Source organism: Pseudopipra pipra, chromosome 11 (genome assembly GCF_036250125.1).
Source record: "Pseudopipra pipra isolate bDixPip1 chromosome 11, bDixPip1.hap1, whole genome shotgun sequence".
Lineage (NCBI taxonomy): Eukaryota > Metazoa > Chordata > Aves > Passeriformes > Pipridae > Pseudopipra > Pseudopipra pipra.
Window position 1 is genome coordinate 13288508 of NC_087559.1, and position 22798 is coordinate 13311305.

General features: G+C 36.9%; 1 protein-coding gene across 14 annotated transcripts in view; it reads left to right on the forward strand.

The window, feature by feature from the left end:
* Positions 1–22798, forward strand: part of ERC2 (ELKS/RAB6-interacting/CAST family member 2) — a 428559-nt gene that overhangs the window by 84792 nt on the left and 320969 nt on the right. For all 14 annotated transcript variants that reach the window (XR_010433483.1, XR_010433473.1, XR_010433476.1 and 11 more), the window contains 3 exons: positions 5007–5081; positions 12433–12588; positions 15579–15746. Coding sequence is in view for 1 of the 14 variants with exons in the window: in XM_064667650.1 (XP_064523720.1) it covers positions 5007–5081; positions 12433–12588; positions 15579–15746 (399 nt within the window). In the remaining 13 variants the exon portion in view is untranslated. The remainder of the gene's footprint in view (positions 1–5006; positions 5082–12432; positions 12589–15578; positions 15747–22798) is intronic.

Sequence of the window (22798 nt, forward strand, 5' to 3'; positions counted from 1 at the left end):
CCCTTTTTTACACCTCCAAGTTTTTTAATGTAGGCCAGGAGCAGTGTCAGAGTCATTGTTCAACAGTAACACTGAGGCCAATGAGATTATTGCTGGACTTGTCCACAGGGATGGACTGTTGATCTTTCTTTTATAGTTTGGTTGTGGTACCTAGTTCACACAGCTCCTTCTGTATTCATCAAAACTCATATTTGCCTGTTTATTTAAAATAGTAATAAATGGAGAGAGAACCAGGCATGTGTCTGAGTATTTTGCTTAACTGTGAGAACTTTAAATACACCTAATTTACAGAGGAATTCTCTGTAGTGCAGAGCTTGTATAGCTATCAGCTCTTTATAATTTTTCATTTCGTGTCCTTGTATCCACATTTTCGTTTCTTCAAACTGTAAAATTCGCTGGGATTTGACAAAATTTCTTTAACAGGTTCTCACGGAATTCAAATACCTGTGTTAGTGAGTTTTTAAAAGACAATCAATGGCAAGATGATTTTTTGAATTCTTTCCAGTAACAGGGCTTCTTTTTCCTACACACTGGAGCCAGACATAGAAATTTTGTGTTATCAGTTTATGGTCTCCAGAAAGATAAAGGGTTTGATCAGGATTTCTTAAATCTCCTTTCATCTAAATTTCTATGGGACCATTTTGGCTGGGGGTAGATGTGAAGAGTTAGAAAACAGAAAAAAGCGGATTAATTCCTATATGTTACATTTTTCTAGTATTCTGGCTAAATAGAATTTGATCAGTCTTTTTGATATTTTTGGCTAAAGAAACACTACTGTTTAGACACTTTAGGTAAGTGGCTGTGCTTTTACTTAAATGGTTGATTGAAATATTAATATAATGCTGATTTAAATTTTAAAGTTCAGACGAGCTGATCGTGTAGAAGCAATCCCAAGGCTTTCTTTTCCAGGAGAATGGAACTGGTCTGCTTTGAGGTGTTTGAGAGAACCAGCAGCTCCTATGCCATTGCTTACTGTGATTTACAGACTTGAACATTTTGCCTGTGAATGCAGAAATCTACATTTTCTGATCCAATGGTTTCTCATGCCCGTTTTTAGGTTCCCTTAGGTGGAGTTGATGTCATCTTTAGTTGTATAGTTCCTGCCACCTTCAATCATTTATCTTTTCTTCTTCCAGTGGTTATTTGATTCTAATGGTTGTGTTCGTATTATGTCTTTATTTTTTAGAAATCTTGAGTTTTGTGTTAATTTTTAAGAGTCTTCTAGTTTATGGTTTCATTTTCCTTCTTCTTTTTAATCAGGAGAGGCTTATCAGCTGAAATGCACACACTCATACCCTCTCTAAATTGCCTATTTTTCTGAAATAGTTCTTTTCTTTTTAGCACTTTGTGCCCTGCTATTTTAGGCAGTTTTATGTAAAGGTAAGATCTTGAACTACGTCAGCTGCATTGTTATAGCCTTTTATTTTAGCCCAGTCTCATCTAACCAGAACAGCACATATCACTGATGTCTTAAGAATCTTAATGAAATACATCAGAAACAGAGTAAAAGGAGTATCAGCTTGCAGCACCCTGACTTTCCTGCAGCCAGGTGGTGAAGTGTCTTTTAATAAAGCTGGGATAAAAACACAGTTTTGTTTGGGTAATTAGTATTAGATTCAGATTAGGCTATATAGTTCAGATTTTCAATAATGCCCAAACCTTACATTTTATCAGTTTCTGAACAACAAAACAGAACATCTCTTCCACCAGTATTTTAGGATTATACAATGTTAACTGTCACCTTTTTTTAGTTTGTTTGTTTGTTTGCTTTTTTGGTGTTTAAATTAGTGCTAAAATTGTGTGCTGAAGTTACTTTTGAGGCCAGTACAAGATGCTAATCTAATACTGTGGAAGGAGAAAGCAATGGCCAAGTTTGGGTTGAGGCTCATTTTAGTCTAAAAGCAAAGAATGTTAAAGTAAATTTAATGTGAAGAAGAAGATCTGATTACCTGTCGACTTTGTGTGGGTGTGTTGATCACCTTGACAACTAAGCATCACCATGAAATACTATATGTGGGCATTTGGTTACACAGAATTATAATAATTTGCATGTGCAAAATGGTTACTTAAAATTACTATTAATTGCAGATGTTATATAGGAATATAATGAAAGTGTAATTTTATAAATGAGTGCATCTCTTAGAGATTATTAGTGTAGATTTGGTGGTTGCAAAGGTGATGACACAAATACTTTTTCATGGATATAAGTATCATGAGTTCCAATCAATAAAATTCAGGTTAAAAGAAACTATCTCTGATACTTTTTTTGTTTGGTTATTTTTTTTTTTTGTTTGTGGGGTTTTTTTGTGTGTGTTTTTTTTTCTTTGTATTTTTTACATTTTTATTAGGCTCCCTGGACTTTTTATTAAAAGAAATTGAAAAAGAGAAAACAGGATCATTCCAAAAATGATGTAATGGATAAAAATCTGTTTTCCTTAGGCTATGAGGACTTCATGAAATCTTCAGAATATCTCTTGCTTAGCTGTTCAGGCAAATTTGAAACCCTCCGGATGACCTCAGAAAATGATCAGTGTAAGGTATCGTGCACATTAAGGGTATCCTTAAATTAGTACCCCAGAAGTAGATCCCTGAATCAGGTACCCCAAAAGAAAAAGCACATAGAACAACATAAATTCAAGGACTGAGCCTTGTGGGAGCCTCCAAACGTTTGAATCTGATTGGAAGAAAACCCACACAAAATAATAAAATGGGAGTAAGTTTCTGATCTTCTCCAGAATCCTAAAGTCTGCTTCATTTTACCATCAGGGATAGAGAAGAAAAGCTTTTAAGTCAGCCAGCATCAGATTGATTCATAAAGCAAACAGGAAAAGTATTATGAGGGAAGGCTTCATGCTCTGATAGACATCTCGGAATACGCATCTTTGGCAGTCTATTCATCTTTGGCTAAGGGGGTGGAAACTCTGGTTTGTCTCCCTGGGTAGTGTGTGGAATCCTGTTTATATTCCAGCTCAGTTTATGTGGCCTTGGGGAGCAAAGTCTGGTCTTAGAATTAGCTGTAATTTTTGCTGATCAGATAGTGGTATGACTGGCCAACTATTTTTCCATGACTTTCGTAGAACTGTATGAAAAATCCATGGCATACTCTTATTTTTTAAAACATTGGTGTAGTGAAGGTACTTGTTTCATCTAAGACTAACAGCTGGTGGTGATTGAGAGATTCCTTGCATAGGTGATGTGTGAAGGTTTCTTTCTTTTTAGAATGTAGAGAGTTAGTTGTATTAAAAAAATAAAAACAAGGAAAAAGAGCCAATCAGAGATACTTTTTCATAAATGCCAAAGCATTTTGAAAGTGCATAAAAGCAAAATTAGAAGTTCACTGTTGTTATCTGTTAGAGGTAGTTTAAATATACATATATATGCCTGCAATATATTTAACCTTATAAAAAAGCATGCAGACTTATTTAGCTTTAGGTATAGTAACTTGTCTCTTTCAGTTATTTTAATATATAAGGCCACACATTTTTTGAATCTATTTTATAAAGATGTTTATTAGCAGTAGATTTTAGTTTAATAACATACAGTAAATCACTCCTACTACTTAGTCTTTAAGAGCAATTGTGTCTCAGTCATGGATAAGCAATATGTTTGTTGCTAAGCAGAACAAGAAACTGATTGATAGTTTGTGATACAAAAAATTGTGACTTTTAAACTTGTGGGTTATAGGGTAGGCAGGATCTAGAAATATGCTCGAGTAGGCTGAGGGAGGACAGGGTAATATATGTGCACAATCCATAGTTGATTATATTTTTGGTAGTCTATCGATTGTCAGATTGTATGTGGTTTGCTTCATTACAAAAAGGTGGTTTGAGAGATGGGAATAAAGATAATTAGGACTCACAGTGTTATGTTTTTTTATGATTTCCACCCTGCTGCCTCACCCCTCCCCTTCACCTGAATTTGTGAGGATGAGCTGGGAGAGGCATAATTTGGAACACAATAGCTCAGGTTCTGAACCCAGCTAGTGCCTTTGTGGTGAATGACCTTGGCTTCTTGGCCTCAGGCAGAAATATATTTTTCACAGTTATAAGGTTGGTTCAAGGGTGTGTGTTGAGCACCGGGGTAGGAAAAAGTGAGAGATAAAGACATTGAGGATGGCAGTCCTGACTTTGGAGCAGAAGGACTCCAAAAGAATAGAAAGTGGACTATATCTGTCCTGTTTTAGTTTTTTTAATAATAAACTTTTCAGATGGTTTATGGGTGGGGAATAAGCATCCCCAAATTCTCAAATGTCAATGTTTTGTTACACCTTTACATTTTTCTGTGTAGTTATGTGACTTTTTAATTGAGATATATTATGCCAAGATACAACTCTGGTGTTTTATGAGATGAGTGCTGCTGTCTTCATACTCTTCAGTTTTTTTAAAATTATTATTATTTTTATAAAGACGGGTAAATATTAGTTCTGTTAACTGTCTGTCTTAACTACTGCAATCCATTTGTCTTTTGCCTGTGCATTAAGATGCATAAAAACCAGCATGAAAATGTGAAAACTGAAATGTAATTGCTACTGTAGAGGGTGCTGCGTCAACCCACTATATAATTATTATCCTTAAAATGTCAAATTTGAATATAATGTCTTTAGATTGCTTATTTCAGGTATCAGAGGAAAAACTAAGAAGAAAATACAGCAGAAGATTTAACACTTAACAGTGTTTGAATTAGTAATGCAACTGGATTAAGTTTTGGTGTTTTAGCAGCGACAGCAGCCTTGTACTGGGACTAAGAAAGGACTCGCTGGCTCATCAGGGGCGACGTTAATTATTGATGGGGGTCCAGGAACGGCGCATGTGCTGTCAGAGTTCACTGTAACATCAGACAGGGACTGCACTGATGCCAGAGGGATTATAGCCAGGGAAGCACCTGTAGCGTTAGGAGCTGCGTACTTCTAACCATCAGACTTTGATTTTGTTGAAATGAATTCGTGTGAGGATTAAAATAATGGAAAGATGAGTCGTCAAGCTTATTTCTATCGTGTCCCCCCACAGGAATTGCACAGAAGAACCCAACTCCAGCCTGAGCCAGCAAAGACGAAGGCTCTTCAAACAGTTATCGAAATGAAGGTATGGTCTTTGCATGTTTGCCCATGTGTTATTTCTGTAGCATGAAGTCATGTACTGGGGATGGCTGGAATAGAGTTCATTTTCCTCATAACAGCCTGTATGGTGCTGTTTTGAATTTCAGATGGGAACAGTGTTGATAACATGCTGATGTTTTAGCTGTTGCTCATCAGTGCTTGCACAGAGTCAAAGCTTTCTCAGTTTCTCACTCTGCTCCTGCCCCAGCAAGTAGGTTGGGAGTGGACAAGCTGGGGACAGCTGACCTAAATTGACCAAAGGGGCATTCCATGCCATCAGATGTCATGCCCAGCCATGAAACTGAGGGGAGGACATTCAGAGTTATGGCATTTGTCTTCCCAAATAACTGCTGTTTGTGATGAAGCCCAGCTTTCCTGGAAATAGCCGGGCATCTGCCTGCCGGTGGGAAGGAGTGAATGAATTCCATGTTTTGCTTTGCTGGCCTGCACAGCTTTGCTTTACCTATTAAACTGGCTTTATCTCAACCAATGAGTTTTCTCATTCTTTTGCCCTTTTCTCCCTCCCCTCTCCCACTGAGGGGGATTGAATGAGCAGCTGTGTGACACTTAGCTGCCTGCCAGGGTTGATTTATGACTTTTACTATTAGATCATTAAATGCTTCCTTTACCTTGTCAATTTATATTGTTGTGAAGCTAGAAAAAATGAATATTTATTTTTCCCTGTCTTTTTTCTTATTAAAATGGATTAAAAAAATAAAATCAAGTGTAGCATTGCTGAATAATGAGAACTGACTATAGCTTTTCAAAAAGACTTGGGGGTGTGTCTGTGTGTTTCAGGAGATCCAAAGTAGATGGAATAAACTGAAATATAAGTCTAAGGCAAATTGTCCAAGGCTAATGTAAAGTGTTTTTCTTCTTGATCTTTAAAACAATTCTTCTATTGCTGGTTATTAAGCCATAATTTTACAGTTAATCTAAGGAAAACATTCATTGCATCAGCAGATATGACAAAATTTGATGAAACAGCTATCTTAGTCCTGAATATAGTTTCCTCTTTTTGATGTATAATATTACTAAAGTGTTATAGTTTTTTTCCCCACAAGAACAAAATATAAAAATTATAATTTAAAAAGTGAAAACTGATATTTTTGCATAATTCTATGAGTCTGGAATGTAACAAAAATACCATGAGACTTGAGATAATTTGTGAGTTGGCAATGCTGCCTGAAATATGTTAATGATGGTCTTTCCTTTCAGTCTTAAAAGGAAGTGCAAATTAAGGGCCTCATTTTGCCAGTGACTTCTGTTATGAGCAAATGAGTTCAGCATGTCTGAACATTGTGGTAAACATACAGTTAAAACAACAGTAGGACTTTATAAATACAGTATCTGTCTTTTAACAGATAAAAATTAGTTTGGATTATATGAGTAACAAAGAAGGTACATTGATATCAGTATTTCATCTTCTGATGTATATTTGCCTTGGACATTATTCTAGTTTAGAAGTCTTTGTATGGTATCTAAAATGTGTGTTTTTGCATCAACTTGTTACCCTGAGTAAATGGGTAAGTAGGATACCGGCTGAGAAACCTGTTTCTTTCTATTAATATTCGGTTAACATATTCATTATTATTAATAATTATAAATCTAAAAGTTTTGGGATACAAAAATAACGTGTTAGAATAATTCATAATCTTTCATGTGGGTTATTAACAGTGTAATCTTCCTGTACCAAAACTCTCTGAAAAGAACAGGGGTGGAGGGTACACGCCACACGAATGGCACATGTGATGACTGTAGTTGCAGCCACTCCTGACAGTGTCTGTCCCTGAAGACAGTAAAGTGTTCTCTGTTTTCTGTCTGTCTCCCAGGAGAGGTGGGTGTGGTGTGGTGTTGTGTTGCTCTGCTTTTTAAAAATCTGATCTTTGTAGTGAGGGCTTTCATTTCTCATGAGTGAGACTGCAGTCATGTTGCTGGAGCACTGGTGCAGAGCTGCTTTTTGGCTACGAGGCACGCAGTTCTTTCTTTTCCTATGAACACTCTCTCCTTTGGGGTTGCCCTGTCTAAAATAGGCCTAATATTGAAAAGAAAAAGGGTCAAATGTAAGATGTTGAAAGCCACATGATTAAACAGCAGTTTTCATTACAAGTTCCAGATTTGGAATGTTTTCAAGTAAATTTAAATTGTCTTAATCCAGACAGCATTTGTTTCGAAAAAAAATGTGGAACATTTGTTTTGAATGATCAAGCATTGAAACAGTCATTTCCCTACAGTGTTGAGGGTAGAAGGAGGGAGAGGATTAGCCTGTAATATGGCAATCTGAGGCATACACTCCCCGATGCAGAGGCTCCAAGCAGGATATATTTCTCTTCATTGCACCCAACCCCTTCCACCCCCTTGCCCATTAGCTTTTGTCTGAGTCCCCTCCATGGCTTTCCCAGGCTCTGTCAGGGTGCAACTTTTCCTCCTTCATAAATCCTTCTATCCCTTCCTGTGGTTTTCTTCTGGCCCTTGCCACTGCTGAATGCTTTCTGTCCCTTTCCTAGTCTGTACACCCTTTCATCCAATGAAATTATACCCGGTTCTCCTACCTCTAATTTCTCGTGTGGTTTTTTTATTTGTCCTGAACATCTTTTTTTTTTTTTTTCCTGCACTACCTTTCCTGTCCTGTAATGCTCTTCATTTATCTCTGAAGCTCTGCAAGTAGTTGTCTTTTCTTAAAGCAATTGCATTTTCTGCTTAACTGTTGTCTCCTTGGCCAGTGTCTGTCTTCGGTCTTCTCATGTAAAAAAACCCAAAGGGCAAACAAAAGAAGGTGGAAAATTTAAATCCTATGGCTTGACTCCTGTTTTTCCTGCTTTATTTATACCTTTCCAGATATTTCTTGTCTTTTCAGAGGTATTGCACTGGCCTTTCTTTCCCAGCTTTCTGATTTTGCTTCTTAGACGTGTTCACTTCCAGATGTCCCATGTCTTTTTCTCTGTTGTTTCCCCTTACATTCTTTACTCTGTTCTCTTGTCTGCAACAGATCTTCTCCAGAAACCCTTCCTTCTTCTGAAAAGCAATGTCCCAAAACCAAAGGAGGGGCAGGATGCTTCCCTTTCCCACATACATGCTCCTGTTCCCTCAAGCTGGTCTAGTTTTGTTGCAGTGGTTGCTTCTGACTTTGTGACTGAAGATACATGTTTTGAACTGAAATAGGATAGATCTAAATTGGACATAAGGAAAAAAGAATTTTATGATGAGTGTGGTGAGATCCTGGCACAGGTTGCCCAGAGAAGCTGTGGCTGCCCCGTCCCTGGAAGTGTTCAAGACCAGGTTGGATGGGGCTTTGAGAAACCTGGTCTAGTGGAAGGTGTCCCTTCCCATGGCAGGAGGGTCAGACTAGGTCATCTTTAAAGGCTGCTTCCAACCTGAACCATTATATATTGCTATGATCTCATTCAGACGGTTCTGGGCTTAGAACAGTGATAGTACTTGAGAGAGAAAATTAGAAATTAATTGCCTACAGGTATGTCATAAAGCTCATCTTAAATGTAGAATATCGACCATCCCAAAATATATGGAATCTAGCAATTAGAATGATAAACTCTTTAAAAATGGTAAGCTGTAGAGTAAATGAAAATATTTGTGGTTTACCTCACTTGCAGAAAGAGCCATCTTTGTGTATTGATCCAGCTGTGATATTTCAGGTATGGGTTGTTATTTGTGTTTGCAGTGCAACATACTCTTATTGTTAAGATTGCATGAGCTTTCACTTCCCTTATCTTCAAAGATAAACCTGAATAATCTCTGCATTAAATTGACAAAGTTAAAAAATGCATAGAGTAAGAGTAGTCGTGTATGGTCTGTTGACAGCAAGTGTACATAAGTGCATTTACATTTAAGTTTTATTAAATGTGAGGTTTCAAATATTTCTTTCTGATTGCTTGTTCAATGTCCTACAAGAAAATTTTTTCACAGACATACTAAATTTATCAGGTGTCTCAAATGATGAACAGTAGCACTTGTTACTTTTCCTTTCAGAGTAAGACGACCTGGAATGCTGCGTTATATAGAGTTGGACTCAATGATCCTTGTGGGTCCCTCCCAAATCAGAATATTCTGGGATTATTTACAAATGTTTCACCCTTTTCCCACCTCTCAGTGTTCAGGAAATGTACTATAGGAAATTCATTTGTAGATTTAGTCACTTTTCTTTTGTGAAATATTATTTTCTTCAATATCAGGACAAATGCCAGTTGTTTCACATTTGGATTTCTGCTAGGTCCAGCATAGAAGTAGCCCTAACCTTTCTCACAGAGTACCTGCAACACTGTTCTAATAAAGGACATGAGGAAGAAGTGTGGATTACTGCTGGAAGGAGGGGACAGATTAGGGCGAGTACCCTGATCTCTATCATAAATCCTGCTAATATAATCTTATGTCTTTTAACAGATTTAGAGGGCCTGAGTGGAAAAATCTGCACAAATGTTGCATTGTTGTGGAACTCAGAAGATGTTTATTAGTACCATTTAATACTAAGCTGCTTCCTTAATATTATTGCAAAGGAATCTTTGTGATTCAACACAGACCCATGTAGTTTTTTTCAGAATGTTGCTAATGTGGATAAATCTTGGAGGTCTGAAGGAAATACTGCATCTGTTCCTATTTCACTTTCTGAAAGCTTGCCAGACCCTGTGCCACAACAAGAGCTGGTTGAAAGTTTTCCAATTGAAGTTTTCTGTGGGAAAATGCTGATTCAGCTGAATCAGAGGATTTTATGGGAATGTGCTTGTTCTGTCAAAACTTTTAGCGAATGCAAAGCCTTAACTTTCTATCCGTCCTTGCAAGTGAGCCCAACTCCCTTGTGGCAGTACCCATTGGAGCTCTAGGCTCTCTGTTAGCTTTGACCTGCAAGGTTCCTCACCTTCTAGTAGTTGTCCAGACAGGAAAACTGTCAGGTTTCCTGCGCAAGCCAGCATGCATAAGGGAACAGTAGATCCTTGAGCAGTCTGGGATTGAAGGTGATGTCTGTCTTCTCTTCTGTCTTGTCAACACTAATGTCATTGATAGATTATTCTGAAACAGATTTTATGGTCTTCAAAATTTGTGAAATTTCTGGCTTCTGTTTCAATAAAAGGTTAATACAAAACTGACAGTGACAATTTTTCCCTGTAAAAACTATTAAAAACTAGTTTTTACACATGCAATCATAATATACAGAGAGCGATTAAAAGTAAACTTCTCCTTGGAGATTTCAAACTTGTGATGAAGTAGAAGTACAGAAAATGCTTACACAAGTTATGTTAGATATTTCTCATAAAGCCTAAATGTTATTCTGTGATGTATAAACCTTCTAAAGAGTGCAATGGGCTGTGCTATAAATTGTTTCTACCACATTATATTTGCAAACACATAAAATACACATGCAGGACAAAAAGGCAGACTCTTATAGACTTAGCTGGGGAGATTTGATAAAGGCTACTCCCAGATGTCATGTCGTAACAGGTCATGTAAGTATTAATATCTTTCATTGCAAAACCATTCTAAAGTGCAGTGAAGCTTGGGTTTTGCTTTTATCTTCAAAAATAGGAGTAAAATATTTCTAAAATGAAATCTGATGGACCAAGCAGAATTGACTGTAGTATCTGTGAGAGCTACAATTGCTTTGTGTTGTGCATAAGTCTTGATAGCTTTTAAAATTCTTATTTTATCTTTTCTTATAGTATTTTTATTTTTGTGCAATTTCTCTGAATAATAAGGTTTAATAGAATTCTTTCCTTTTCTTTTTCCCTTCCATCTCAATAATTTTTTACTTCCTTATTGTAAAATTAAATTTAAAAATATGTAGATTTTTTTAAACAACAGTTTAATATAAAGTGTTTGTTTTCTGTCATGTGAAGGAGCTGATCCCTTAAAAACATTATTTGGTTTTCATGATCATTCATACAGCCTTTGTGATATGAGTAATGCTGATTCTATGGACAAACAATAACAGTTTTAGGATTCTGCTATTAGAAATCTGTGATGTTAGTAATGTTAGTCTCAGATACTAAGTAAATTAAGTTACATTTTACCTGCAACTTGAAAAGTTGATATTTAAAAAAACCAAGTCCATAATTATAGTAGATATAGGTATATAGTCTAACAGCTGGTTGGATGCCCTCCAGAATGGGAAGGGGTGTGGAGGTATACTGTGGTGGTGGGGTGTGTGATTTTCTTTCTGTTTTGTTGCTTTGTTTGTTTTATTTTGTGTTTTGTTTTGTTTGGTTGGTTTTTTAAATGTGCATCCCTAGTCGCTCCTTTGTGTTTTTTAATTGGTTTTTGGTGGAATACTCTGTTTCTTTGAACATACCCATCAAGAAAGAAAAATATGGAAATACGGCTGATTAAGATTGTCAACAGTATTTTCAATATCAGATATCTTCCAGATAGAAAAGCAGCTAGTGAGGTAAAAGATAAAACCCAACAAGTTTCACGTTCCAAGAATTTTTTTTGTCTGTTTCCTTTGCATTTTGGCACTTTTTTATCATTTGTCTGGACCTTCCTTTCTGAAAGGGGATGCAGTTAATCTGGAAATTTGTAAGAGGCATGAAACGGCTTCGTATTCTGTATTGCCCTCCAAGTGCATTACTTTGCCTGGATGGTAAGTTTTCTCTCATGGAATGTAGCTCTCCTCAACTTCTGCTTCAAATTCCTTTGTCTCAAGATTCCTCACTGAAATGTTTGACATCTTTTTGCATCACTGAGCTTTTGTCTGGATTAAATGATGCTCTTCACACAGAAACCACAGAGGATTTGCATAGTAGTACAACCCATGAAAACTGGTACATCAGCATGGTGCACTGTATGTGGGGCAAGTATATGAGGAAACAACCTTTCTTCCTCTTGAGAACAGTCAGAGCTCCAGAGAAACAGGGAAACTGAGCCTCAGGCTGGGTCACAATGAATGACCTGTTCTCCTGCAGGGATTGTGTACAGGCCTCTCTAGGCTAAACTTTGTGTTTAAGAGCTTGGAAGAACAGCCAGGCCTAGATGGTCAGCAATGATAACAGGGTATGTTATCACATATATGTGGAAAAATAGGGCATCTCCCATTCTCCTTTCACCCCGTGTAGGAATGAAGGTGGAATTTTGACCACAATCCTCTGCAGATTGTGCAACAGAACATAGCATTGCACCTTTCCTGGTTGTGAAGGAGATCTGAATTCTGCATTTCTTTAAGCCAAAATAAATAGAAATACTCTTGGTTTATGGCAGTGTCTGCATTCTCTGTTTGTACCACCTATTTCTGCCGTTTTACTATTTGATATTCATGCAAGCACAGATATACTTCCGTTATCCTTTAATATATGTTTCATATAATTTTCAATGCTCTCTTTTTTGTAACTTAGGATACAAAAATAGCTTCACTTGAGCGCAATATAAGAGACCTTGAAGATGAAATACAGATGTTAAAGACAAACGGAGTTCTGAATACAGAGGACCGAGAAGAAGAAATCAAACAAATAGAAGTTTACAAGAGTCACTCAAAGTTCATGAAAAATAAGGTAAGATCTATTTATGTGAGAGATTAAGAGTGTTTAAATAATGGAAAGAAAAGTTTTAACTTGACTGTTTTCAACACAAGCAGCTCTCTGTATGTCTTCTTTTGGTAAATCTCAACTGTGCAATAATCAGGAGTGAAGTGTTTTTGGATAAATAAAAATGTGTTTATATTTTGACTTAAGAATAGGTAAGGAAGAGCTTTTTTTTTTTGAGTTTTGACAGTAGTTTTGCAGTAAGGATAATAGAGGAAAAAGGATGATGGTTTTCTGGAAATGCTAGTATCTGAGGAATTGAAATTGTGGGAGGTGACAGAGTTGTAAATTGAGAAGGAAGAGAAAGGAACTAGAGTTTCAGGAAAGGAGATGGAGCAAGATTGTATTGGGCAATGTTGAAAAAGCGGTGACGGGCAAACTACACATATGAAATATGTGGGATAGTGGGAAGGTTGGATCAGAGGTCAGACTCAGAGTTTTTCGATGCTATGGCACTTATACCCAGACTTGCAGGTTCTCTTCCTTGTACTCTTTAAAAAGTACAAAAACATTTTTGCCTTTGACTTTTGTTGTACTGAGATCAGGAGGTCTCATTGAATCGTGACTGTTGGTCTTCCACATCACTTTAGATATAGCAAAGTGAAAACATTGGCATATCTGCTAGAGACAACAATCTATTTCATGTCCTCTTTACTTTCCCCCCCAAAAGATAATGCAAAACTTTAAAAAAGTGTATATACCCAGGTCTAAAAATTTCTTTAGAAGTTATGTAGTTTCTTGTCATCCCTTTGTGTTTTTGAGACTTAATCTTTTTAAATTGGAATGTTACTGCCTTTTGATAATTATATTTATTTTGATAAAACACCAACCAAAAGCGTATTTATTCAACGCATTTGCGTATTGTGTGTGTTTGGTTTGTGGTTTTTTGAGGGGCTTTTTTTGAGTGTTCTAACACATTTTTAAAATCCTGACAATTTGTAGGTCTTGTAGCCAGAACTTTATACTAAACAGATTCTGTTTCTAAAACACAAAGAGCATACCTGCAATGAAAATGAAGCCTTTTTTCTTTCTTTTTTATTATTATTTCTCAGGGTGTGGGTTGTGTCAAGGAATAAAGTGAGAAGAGTTTCTAGAAGAGATTAAGCATCTGTGATGTTCACATGCATCTCATGTAAAGCATGTGATGTAATTCAGATTGGCTGCAGATCTACTTCTTGTCTTTGTATCTTGTAGACAGATTTTCCCATTGTTCATTTTGTATATGTTTTGTCTCAGTTGCCATCTTTGCTTCCAAGGGATGGAGGAAGGTGCTTTGCTTTCAGGAGTTTTCTCTAGCGGCTTATTAGCTGCAGTCTTTCCTCACATCTGTTTTTTCTATCCTCCTTTTCTTATTTTGATACTTTCAGACTCTGAAGATGATTTCTTTTAGTGCCAGGACAGATCTTGATTTTATACACAGTGGCTCAGGGGTGACTATCCCAGCCCCTTAAGCAGCTAGACAAACGTGTTGGGATTTATAAAGAGAAATAAGGAATAAATACATTAAGATATGCATATGGACTGTAGTTGGAAGAAACATATTTTAAATTTAATTTTTAAGGATACACTAAAACAAAATAGAAATATTTTGATCAGCAGTAAATATTTCCAGTGCCATACAGTATTGAATTTGTAAATTATTTTAGTATGTGGATCTTTGGGACATGGTTGCTTTGAATCAGCCCATGGATACATATTCTTTTCTTTTCCTGGTGATTTTTGAATCACTCTCCATCTACCACTTAACATGCAACTGCTGGGAGAGAATGGAAAAGAGCTCTTCCAGCACATCTCTGGTTTTTGCAGAATTGAAAAGAGCTCTTCCAGCACATCTCTGGTTTTTGCAGAATTGAAGCTTGAATTTTAAAGAAAACTATCTAGGTCTTAAAGTCATCAAGAAAACTTTCCAAATATAAAGGAAGTGTGATTTCCCTGAGTTACGCATATGCAGTGAGGTGTTTTATTACAAATAATCCTCATGAGATGATGGATCTGCATTAATCTGGTGACCAGTGTTATTTCACAAGAATTCACAGTCCTTTAGCATCACTCTGTATATTGTCCAGTGCTTTGTTCTGATTCCTGTCATGAATCCACCACAACTTTGTGTCATGTGGCTGCTCCTCCCGTTTATCACTGTGGAAAGGAAAAAATAATCACAGTTCCATGACATTTACTGATGAACCTTAAATTCACTTAAATTCAGAAGCTCTGTCTTAGTGACTGTGTTTCTACTGTTTCCTCTAGGATAAGCTTTTAAAATCTCTCAGCCCTTTCAATCTGTGGAATTTTTTATAATGTTTTCCCCAGACTTCTCTTAAGTTAATCACTTTGGCTTGGCTTTTCTAGTACCTGAGAATTCCATGTGAACTGCCAGAGAGCAAAATAGGAGGTGTGGGGATGGTGGGCAGCAACACATTTGCAAGAAGAGTAAGGTTAAAATTCCACTTTTCTGTTTTCCTCTCCTTACTAAGATGCCTGTTTTTCTTTATCAGGCTCCTAAAAAAAATCTTGATTCATTCTGGCTAATGATAAGTCACGGGAATCATGCTGTTGGAAGGATTGAATTTATACTTTTATGAACACTTTTTTTCCTATACATTTTTGCTGTCCTGCCAGACTTGCCTCACCTGGGATAAATGCTTTTGAACTTAAGTGAGGTCCATAGTGAATTTACAGGCCAAATCATCATGTATAATCTTTAAGAGTTTCCTTTTAACTTCTGCAACAGCAGGGCAATCATTCTCAAAACAAAGTACATTAAATTACAAGAAGCACAGTTGAAGTTGTGAGTGTAAAAAGTCTGAATCTTAATCCTCCTCCAGAATTCACAGCTGTCTGATTTGTCATATCATGGTCATTTTTGTCATATCATGGTCATTCACACCTCTCTGATTTCAAGTGGAACTATGAATTGGAAATGGAATTAATGATTCAACCATTTTCTTTCCCCACTGTAGATTGATCAACTGAAACAAGAACTCTCAAAGAAAGAATCAGAACTTCTTGCCTTACAAACTAAGCTTGAAACCCTTAGCAATCAGAATTCAGATTGCAAGCAACACATTGAAGTGCTTAAAGAGTCCCTTACTGCCAAAGAACAGAGAGCTGCCATACTTCAGACAGAGGTATTGTATCTTCTAATCATGAAAAGCAATAGCAATATTTAGTTCTTAGCACATGTCAATTGATGGTGTGTTTGAGTCAACTCTGTGTAGAAGGCAAGTTGTTTTAAGAATAATAAATAACTTTAAATACCAGTATATTTGATGTGTATATAATTTTGGCAGTACACCAGCTCTCATTCTAGAATTTTTTAGAAGCATGTTTGTATCTAATTTTCATTGGCTTCAGTGAGGGGAGCTGGATCTTAATGACTTGATTGTTGTGATATCATACCCTGTTTCTTCATCTATTAGTTGGCTGAGTTTTCTTTTTGGTTGCTCTGGTTGATGCATCTTTTCTACTGTGTATTTCTATTCTGAAGGGTGAAACTACAGATGCATTTTTAAGGGATCTTTTGAAGGGTGCATGTTATTAATCTATGATTAATCTATGATTAATCTATGATTATTGTTTAAAGTGCGATCAACATTTATTTTAAAATATGAATAATTTCAGTCTTTAAAAAAAGACCAGTGCATTAATTATGTATGTATCTAAAAAGTCAGGTCATAAAAATATGAGCAATGGAACTCACAGTTGAGATGGTTGTCACATCTGAGGGAATGCATTAATCCAGTGTTTAAAATGTTTCCTGTGGTTTTAAAAAACTTCTTAGACTTGGAGCGCCTAACAGTGCTGATTGGATTGATTCCTGTTAGAACATTTAGATTTTAAATGTGTGTACCCCTTTCAAGAAACAAATTTAGCCATACAGTGCAAATAGTTTCTGTTCAGAGAAGTATATTATTTAAAGTATACAGGAATCTTATAGAATGTTTCAAATTTCTTACTAGCAAATCTCTAGGAGAAGAAAAAGGGCTTCAACTTATCATTCTCATGGAAGCAGGAAATAAGTATTTCCTGCTTCTGATTATCCCTTTGTGCTGTATGTCTTGTCCTCTGTACATTTAGAAGATATAGATGAAATTTTGGAATTTCCAGCTTGTGTTTAATGGGTCAGCCAGCATGTGTGTATAATACAAAATAATCATAATAGAAGCAGGATAAAAACTCCAGCAATTTTGGTGGTCTCAATCTAGCATTTGAGTAGTAAAGATTACATATTTTAAATCTCAGGCTCTGCAAATCTATTTTGTGAGGTTTGTATGACCTGTCACGCTGCTGAGGATGGAGATGAATTCCATTGGCTCTCTACTAATGTGATTTCCTAATTATCAGCCTGGTATGTGCAGTCCTGGCGGAGAACCAGTTGGTTTCTGACAGGTATCTAATTCCTTTTCCTCCCAATTTCTGCACAAGGCAGCTGAGCTTGAACCTTGCACATGAAGCAATTTAAGTTTAAAATTAGCTGTGATTACCTGTTGGTGTGCGGGTGACAGTCAGTTGTGTTGTGTCTGCTCCTTGTTTGTCTCTCAGGGAAACCAAATGAAAAATTAACGTAAAAGTGATCAGAGAGACAGCTTGATAGAAGAAATGCTCTATAATAGCAGAGAATTGATCCCTTTTGTTTGGCCTAATGCATTATTTGTGATGTGATTGTGATAGTTCATACAAATGATAAGAGATTCTTCCAGCTTTCAAATAAAATATTAAAATATCTGTGTAGGTATAGGGTTAGTGGAAGAGCTGTTCAGTTTGAGCTTTATTCAGTGGAAGATACTAGTTCATGGTTTTGATTATTTATTTTAATTAACACTTTATTTCTGTATAATCCAAAGCATTCTGATGAAAAGCCTTGGTTTGTTTCTGAGTGAAATAACACTGTAAGCTAAGAGGGTCATGGCAGATAAGACACTTAAAAATGAAGCAAAGAACCTCATAAATGCCCTCCCAGTATATCTTGGTTCTAGACAACTAAGGATGTCTCTACAAAGATTTGCTAAATCAATTGAACCTGAATTTGTTTGACTGAATCTTCAGAACTAGTGGGTTTTATTTCATGTACATTATTGTCAACCTTTGGAATTTACATTACCTCATAAATTGATGAAGCTCTGAAACACTGCAAACTATTTTATATTCTCCAGAGACCATTTAGGTGGGTTTTATTTTCTGCTTTGTGTAGGGTGTAGGTAATGATTTTATCAGACAACAGTTTTCTGAGTTTATTTTCTCTTTTTAAGATATCTTTGTAAAGGGAATTGGGAAGAGTTGGTGAATTATGTCCACCTCTTATGGGAAGTAATTGTAGTTCAATTTGCTGTAACTGTGTATTCGTGTACAAGAAATTTGGCAGAAGAGTTGCATTAATGTAATTTTTTTTTTCCTGAACAATCATGTGAAAATGAAGGCCTCTGAGTATTACATGAATACCAGACCTCATTTTGGATTATGGTACATCTTGAGATGCCTTAGAAGCAACATTTGAAAACAAGTTCCAGTTATACACATGTATTGATGCAGCCACTATTGCAAATAATTTATCAAATAATATTGTTCTAATAACAGATTTAAAATGGGAAATAACTTCACTTACCTCAAAATTTCTTCTCTTTACTTTTGAAAAGACAGCATTACAGGGTGTGCTCTTAACATGCACTGTTTACCTATGAAGAGGAGACTTTAAACAACCTGTGTTAAACTTTAAATTATACCAGCAATTTACTGGATCTCAAAATACTTTAATAATGTTCATACTTTGGGAGATATTAATTACATCTCTCTTTTAATCCATTTAAGATGCACTGAAAGTTTTATTACTGTCTTGTACTTTATGGTGGGGATGTAGCACATCTCAAATCTGCTGAAGATGATCTTTTATGGTATGTAGGAAGAAAAGAAGTGCACTGTGTATCCATTAGTTTCTCAAGCCAAAATGGGACTATTGTTTGTTATATTAAAGCCTCAAGGTTTTTGTAGGGATGTCACAAGCTGTACAAGTAGAATGTTATGTATTAGGGGTTAGAAATAAAGAGGGGTTTCTGGAGTAAATTGATACTGAGGCTCACAAAAGATACGTGGTCAGTTTGAACATACTTATTACCTCTTCTGGATATATTTTGAATTAAGAGCTCCTTAAAATTACTGACCTATCCAATCTTATTTCCTGGAATAGAGTCTCACAGCAGTTTTCAGCTAGGCAGAAGAAATATAACCAAACACAGAATTTGTCACAAATTGCTGTGTAACAGCTTTCTTTAACAGTCTTCTGAACAAGTGACAGATCTCTGTGTCCAAGCAACTTCACAGACCAGAAAATAAGATTCTTCAAGTCTGATGTGCGTGTTCTAATGATGTTCTATTGTTAAATATTTGTAAGACCTTCAGGGTTTTGGCACATTCCTTATCTCCCTGATGTATGCTCGGGAGCTTTTCTGCTTAAAAATGATTGCCAGGATGTCTTTTCTCCACAAACTATTATGCTACAAGAGGATGTGCAGTTGGAGACAGAGTCTGGAGAAAGAATCTATTGGAGGAAGAGTCTGTTAAACTGTGGAGAAATGTGCTGGAGCTCTGAGGAGCACAAAAGCTGGACAGCAGCTGAATTTGTAGATTGCTACTCCTGTAGGCCAACACTCCTGTTTCCTGTCAATATTTAGAGAAAAACACAAAGAACACATCTTTAACATAAGTGACAAGAAGACCTCAGTAAAAATTAATTACTAAGGCGATAGACTGCTCTTTGGATGCCATAAGTATTTTAGAGCTGAGTTTGTTCCTAGTGTTAGTGAGTGTGAGATGGTTGAAAATAGGCTGTTTGTACTGATTGAGCCTTTTCTGATTCAGGATGAAAATGCGTCCTTTTTTCTCTTGTTTCTTTTGTCTGCCTTATTTGCCCTTCATATATTTTGACTGACTAGGTGGCCAATATGTGGCAATATGAATTAAGTAATTGTTTGTTTCTTTTCTTGTATGCTTCACTCTACATTTCAATTAATAAATTCATGCCTTCAGGCTGCTTTCTCCTGTTGCAACCTGTATAAACTAAATGTGATTCAGCAAGATGGGAAAATTCAAAATGATGCCTTAGAGTATAATTTTCCTGAACTCCTTTTATACCAGCTCTTAGTTTTATGGGGAGCCTTTTTGTTAGTGACTTGCAAATATCAACTTCATATAACTCATCAATGCCTGTCTTCAGCACTCAGAAATGTCTTTCAAAAGGATCTTTCATGTTTTCATTTAATCTTTAGTTTGGAGAACTCCAGGGTATAGAGGGAATGTCTGTATCTCATATGAATCTTCTGAAAACATTATGTTTGGTTACGTGTGAGTGACTGAATGTGGACTAATTCCTAGTATCACTGGAGACCTTCAGTGTTTTGTGTCTGGCATATATATTAAGCTGTGTTACATTAAATAACAAAACAAGAAGAAGTCAAAAGCTTCTCTAATGAAGCCCATAGATTTCCTGCAGAAAATACAATCCCTGCAGCAAACAACCATGATAGAATAGAGGGACTTTCTATGCACTAAACTCAGGGTCATTCTTACCAGAGACCTGGAAATGAGCAACTGTCTGTTATGTGGTGATCAAGGATGTGGCCTGCCAGTGTAGATGGTTAAGGAATAAAACTGATGCTTTGCCAGCTGGGCTCTCTGTGAGACCTGGGTTTTAAGCCGATTAAGCCAAGGCCTAGGCTGTGCTGTGGTAGCAATCTAGCAAATGATTTTAGACATAGCAGGTCTCATTCTCTGCAACTGAGAACTGGGAAAAGATTTTGTTTGCTTAGAGCAACTGAATCTTCTGTCTCCAGGCTTCAGATCTTACCTAAAGGGAGGGCAGTGGCTTGCAGCAGCATATGGGAAAGCAGCTGCAGGGAGATGCAGGGCAAATGGCAGCCCTCCAGCAGGTGGAAGTCATTATGGAAAGAATTTTGTACTGTACAAGCTATTGTTGGTCATTCCCAGATGAGTAAAGCTAATATAACGTTTTGGCCTGCATTAACCCACGCTCCTTTCTTTCTGCATGTCCACATTGTCTATTTGCAGAATAGATAGTTTTGGTAGAATTTTATACTGTCCTAAAACATGTTCATAACTTGCCTGGAAGTGTTTCTTTCTGGAGGTGAAAGTAAGCATCAAAGGGCAGTTCTAATCCCGAGCAGAGTAAGGTATTCATAGTTGCAATGTCAACTTCCTGCCTAAATAGGATTACTTTGTAATCACCTTGTTGTAATTAAATTAGCTAGGTAAATCCTGTAATAAAAGAAACCCTCCACAGGACCTCAGTTACTTCATAGAAAGCCTTTTATTATTATTTAGCTTAATGTTACTCAGCAGGTTATCTTCAGGTTTTGGAGACAGCAGCTGCATATGATGCAACAGGATGTGATTCATAGAATCATATAAAGGTTGAGGTTGGAAGGGAGCTCTGAAGGTCATCTGGTCCAACTCCCCCTGATCAAGCAGGGCCACCTAGAGCCAGTTGTCCAGGACCATATCCAGATGTCTTTTGAATCTCTGAAGGATGGAGACTCTACAATCTCTCCAGGCCACATGGGCCAGTGTGAGTGCTCCCCCTATTCAGGTTTCAGTTTGTGCCCATTGTGTCTTGTGCTGTCACTAGGCACCACTGAAAAGTCTGGCTGCATCTTTACATCCTCCCTTCAGATATTTATACACAGTAATAGGATGCCCCCTTCACTTTTCCAGGCTAAACAGTCCCAGCTCTCTCAGGCTTTTGTCATATAAGAGATGCTCCAATTCTTTAATAAAGCCCTTAATTAATCCCTTAGTTCCTTTATGGCCCTTCACTGCAGTCTGCCCAGAACTGGACGTGGCCTGAGCAGTGATGAATAGAGGAGAAGGATCACCTCCCAAAACCTGCTGGCAACACCCTTCCTAATGCAGCCCCAGATGCTGCTACTCTTTTGCTGCAAGGGCACATTGCTGGTGTTCCCCAGGGTGACCACCAGGACCACGAGATCCTTTTCTGCAAAGCTGTTTCCCAGCTGGGTGGACCCCAGCATTTACAGGTGCATCGTGTCATTCCTCTCCAGGTGCAGTTTCCTTTCCCTGAACTGCAGGAGGTTCCTGTCAGCACGTTTCTCCAGCTTGTTGAAATCCCTCTGAACAGCAGCACGACCCTCTGGTGTATCAGCTGCTCTTTCCATTTTTTTTTACCATCAGCACACCTGCTAAGGCTACACACTACCCCAGATCACTAATGGAGAAGCTGAACAGGACTGGATGCAGTAGTGACCCCTGGGGTGCAATACTGGTTCTACTGGAGTCCCTTGATTCTACTTGATAGTCTTCCAACTACCTACATGATTCTCACAAGTGAGATCTAATAGGGCATGAGGCTTAGAAGTAATCTGTTGGTATTAATTATAGTTTCTTGGAGTTCATGTATCCCTGGAAGTTCACTGATTTCATTTTATTTCTTGGCAAATTCTAAGTGTTACTCAGTAGAATAGATCATTTTTTTGGTAGAATTTCATGTTTGGAATTTTCATGATGTCTTAGCAAAAAGAGCTCAGAAAATATTACTGCTTTAAAAGTATAGTTTTGGTCTGAGGTCTGTCTTACACAGTTGGTTTCAACAGCCAGAAATGAAGTGTAAGCAGAGTTATAATGGTTCTTAATCTCTGCAGAATACTGACTATTGAGAGGCACAATTAGCAGATAGATTTAGATGATTGTTTTACATATGTTATAGCAGATCATCAGAAATAAGAAGGCACTTGGATTTTTTTAAATATTGGATCAGGTTTCAGGTGCAATGGTACTTTGTGACATAATGTGAGAAAAGTTAAAAGCAAGAGTAAATAAGCCTAGATGTAAACACAATGCGCTTTTTGCACAGTGTTTCTGTTGTCTCGGTGAGGTGTTTTATTTTGTTTTAAATATGTTTATTTGACTTAAAAAGCTATTATTTGAAGTTTTTATTGACAGTTGAAACAGAAAGATATAATCCTGTGCAGCAGTAACTATGATGGTGGCCAGAGTTGGGAGGTCTGAAAATGGTTTATTGCCAGTAGAAAAAATGTTTGGAACCGGTCCTTAGAAGTTCACCACCTCTGCTACGTGCATTTCATTTTGTTCCATTTTTAAGGTTATATATGATAATAGTGCCAAACTACGCAAACTTTTCCTACCCTAATGTATA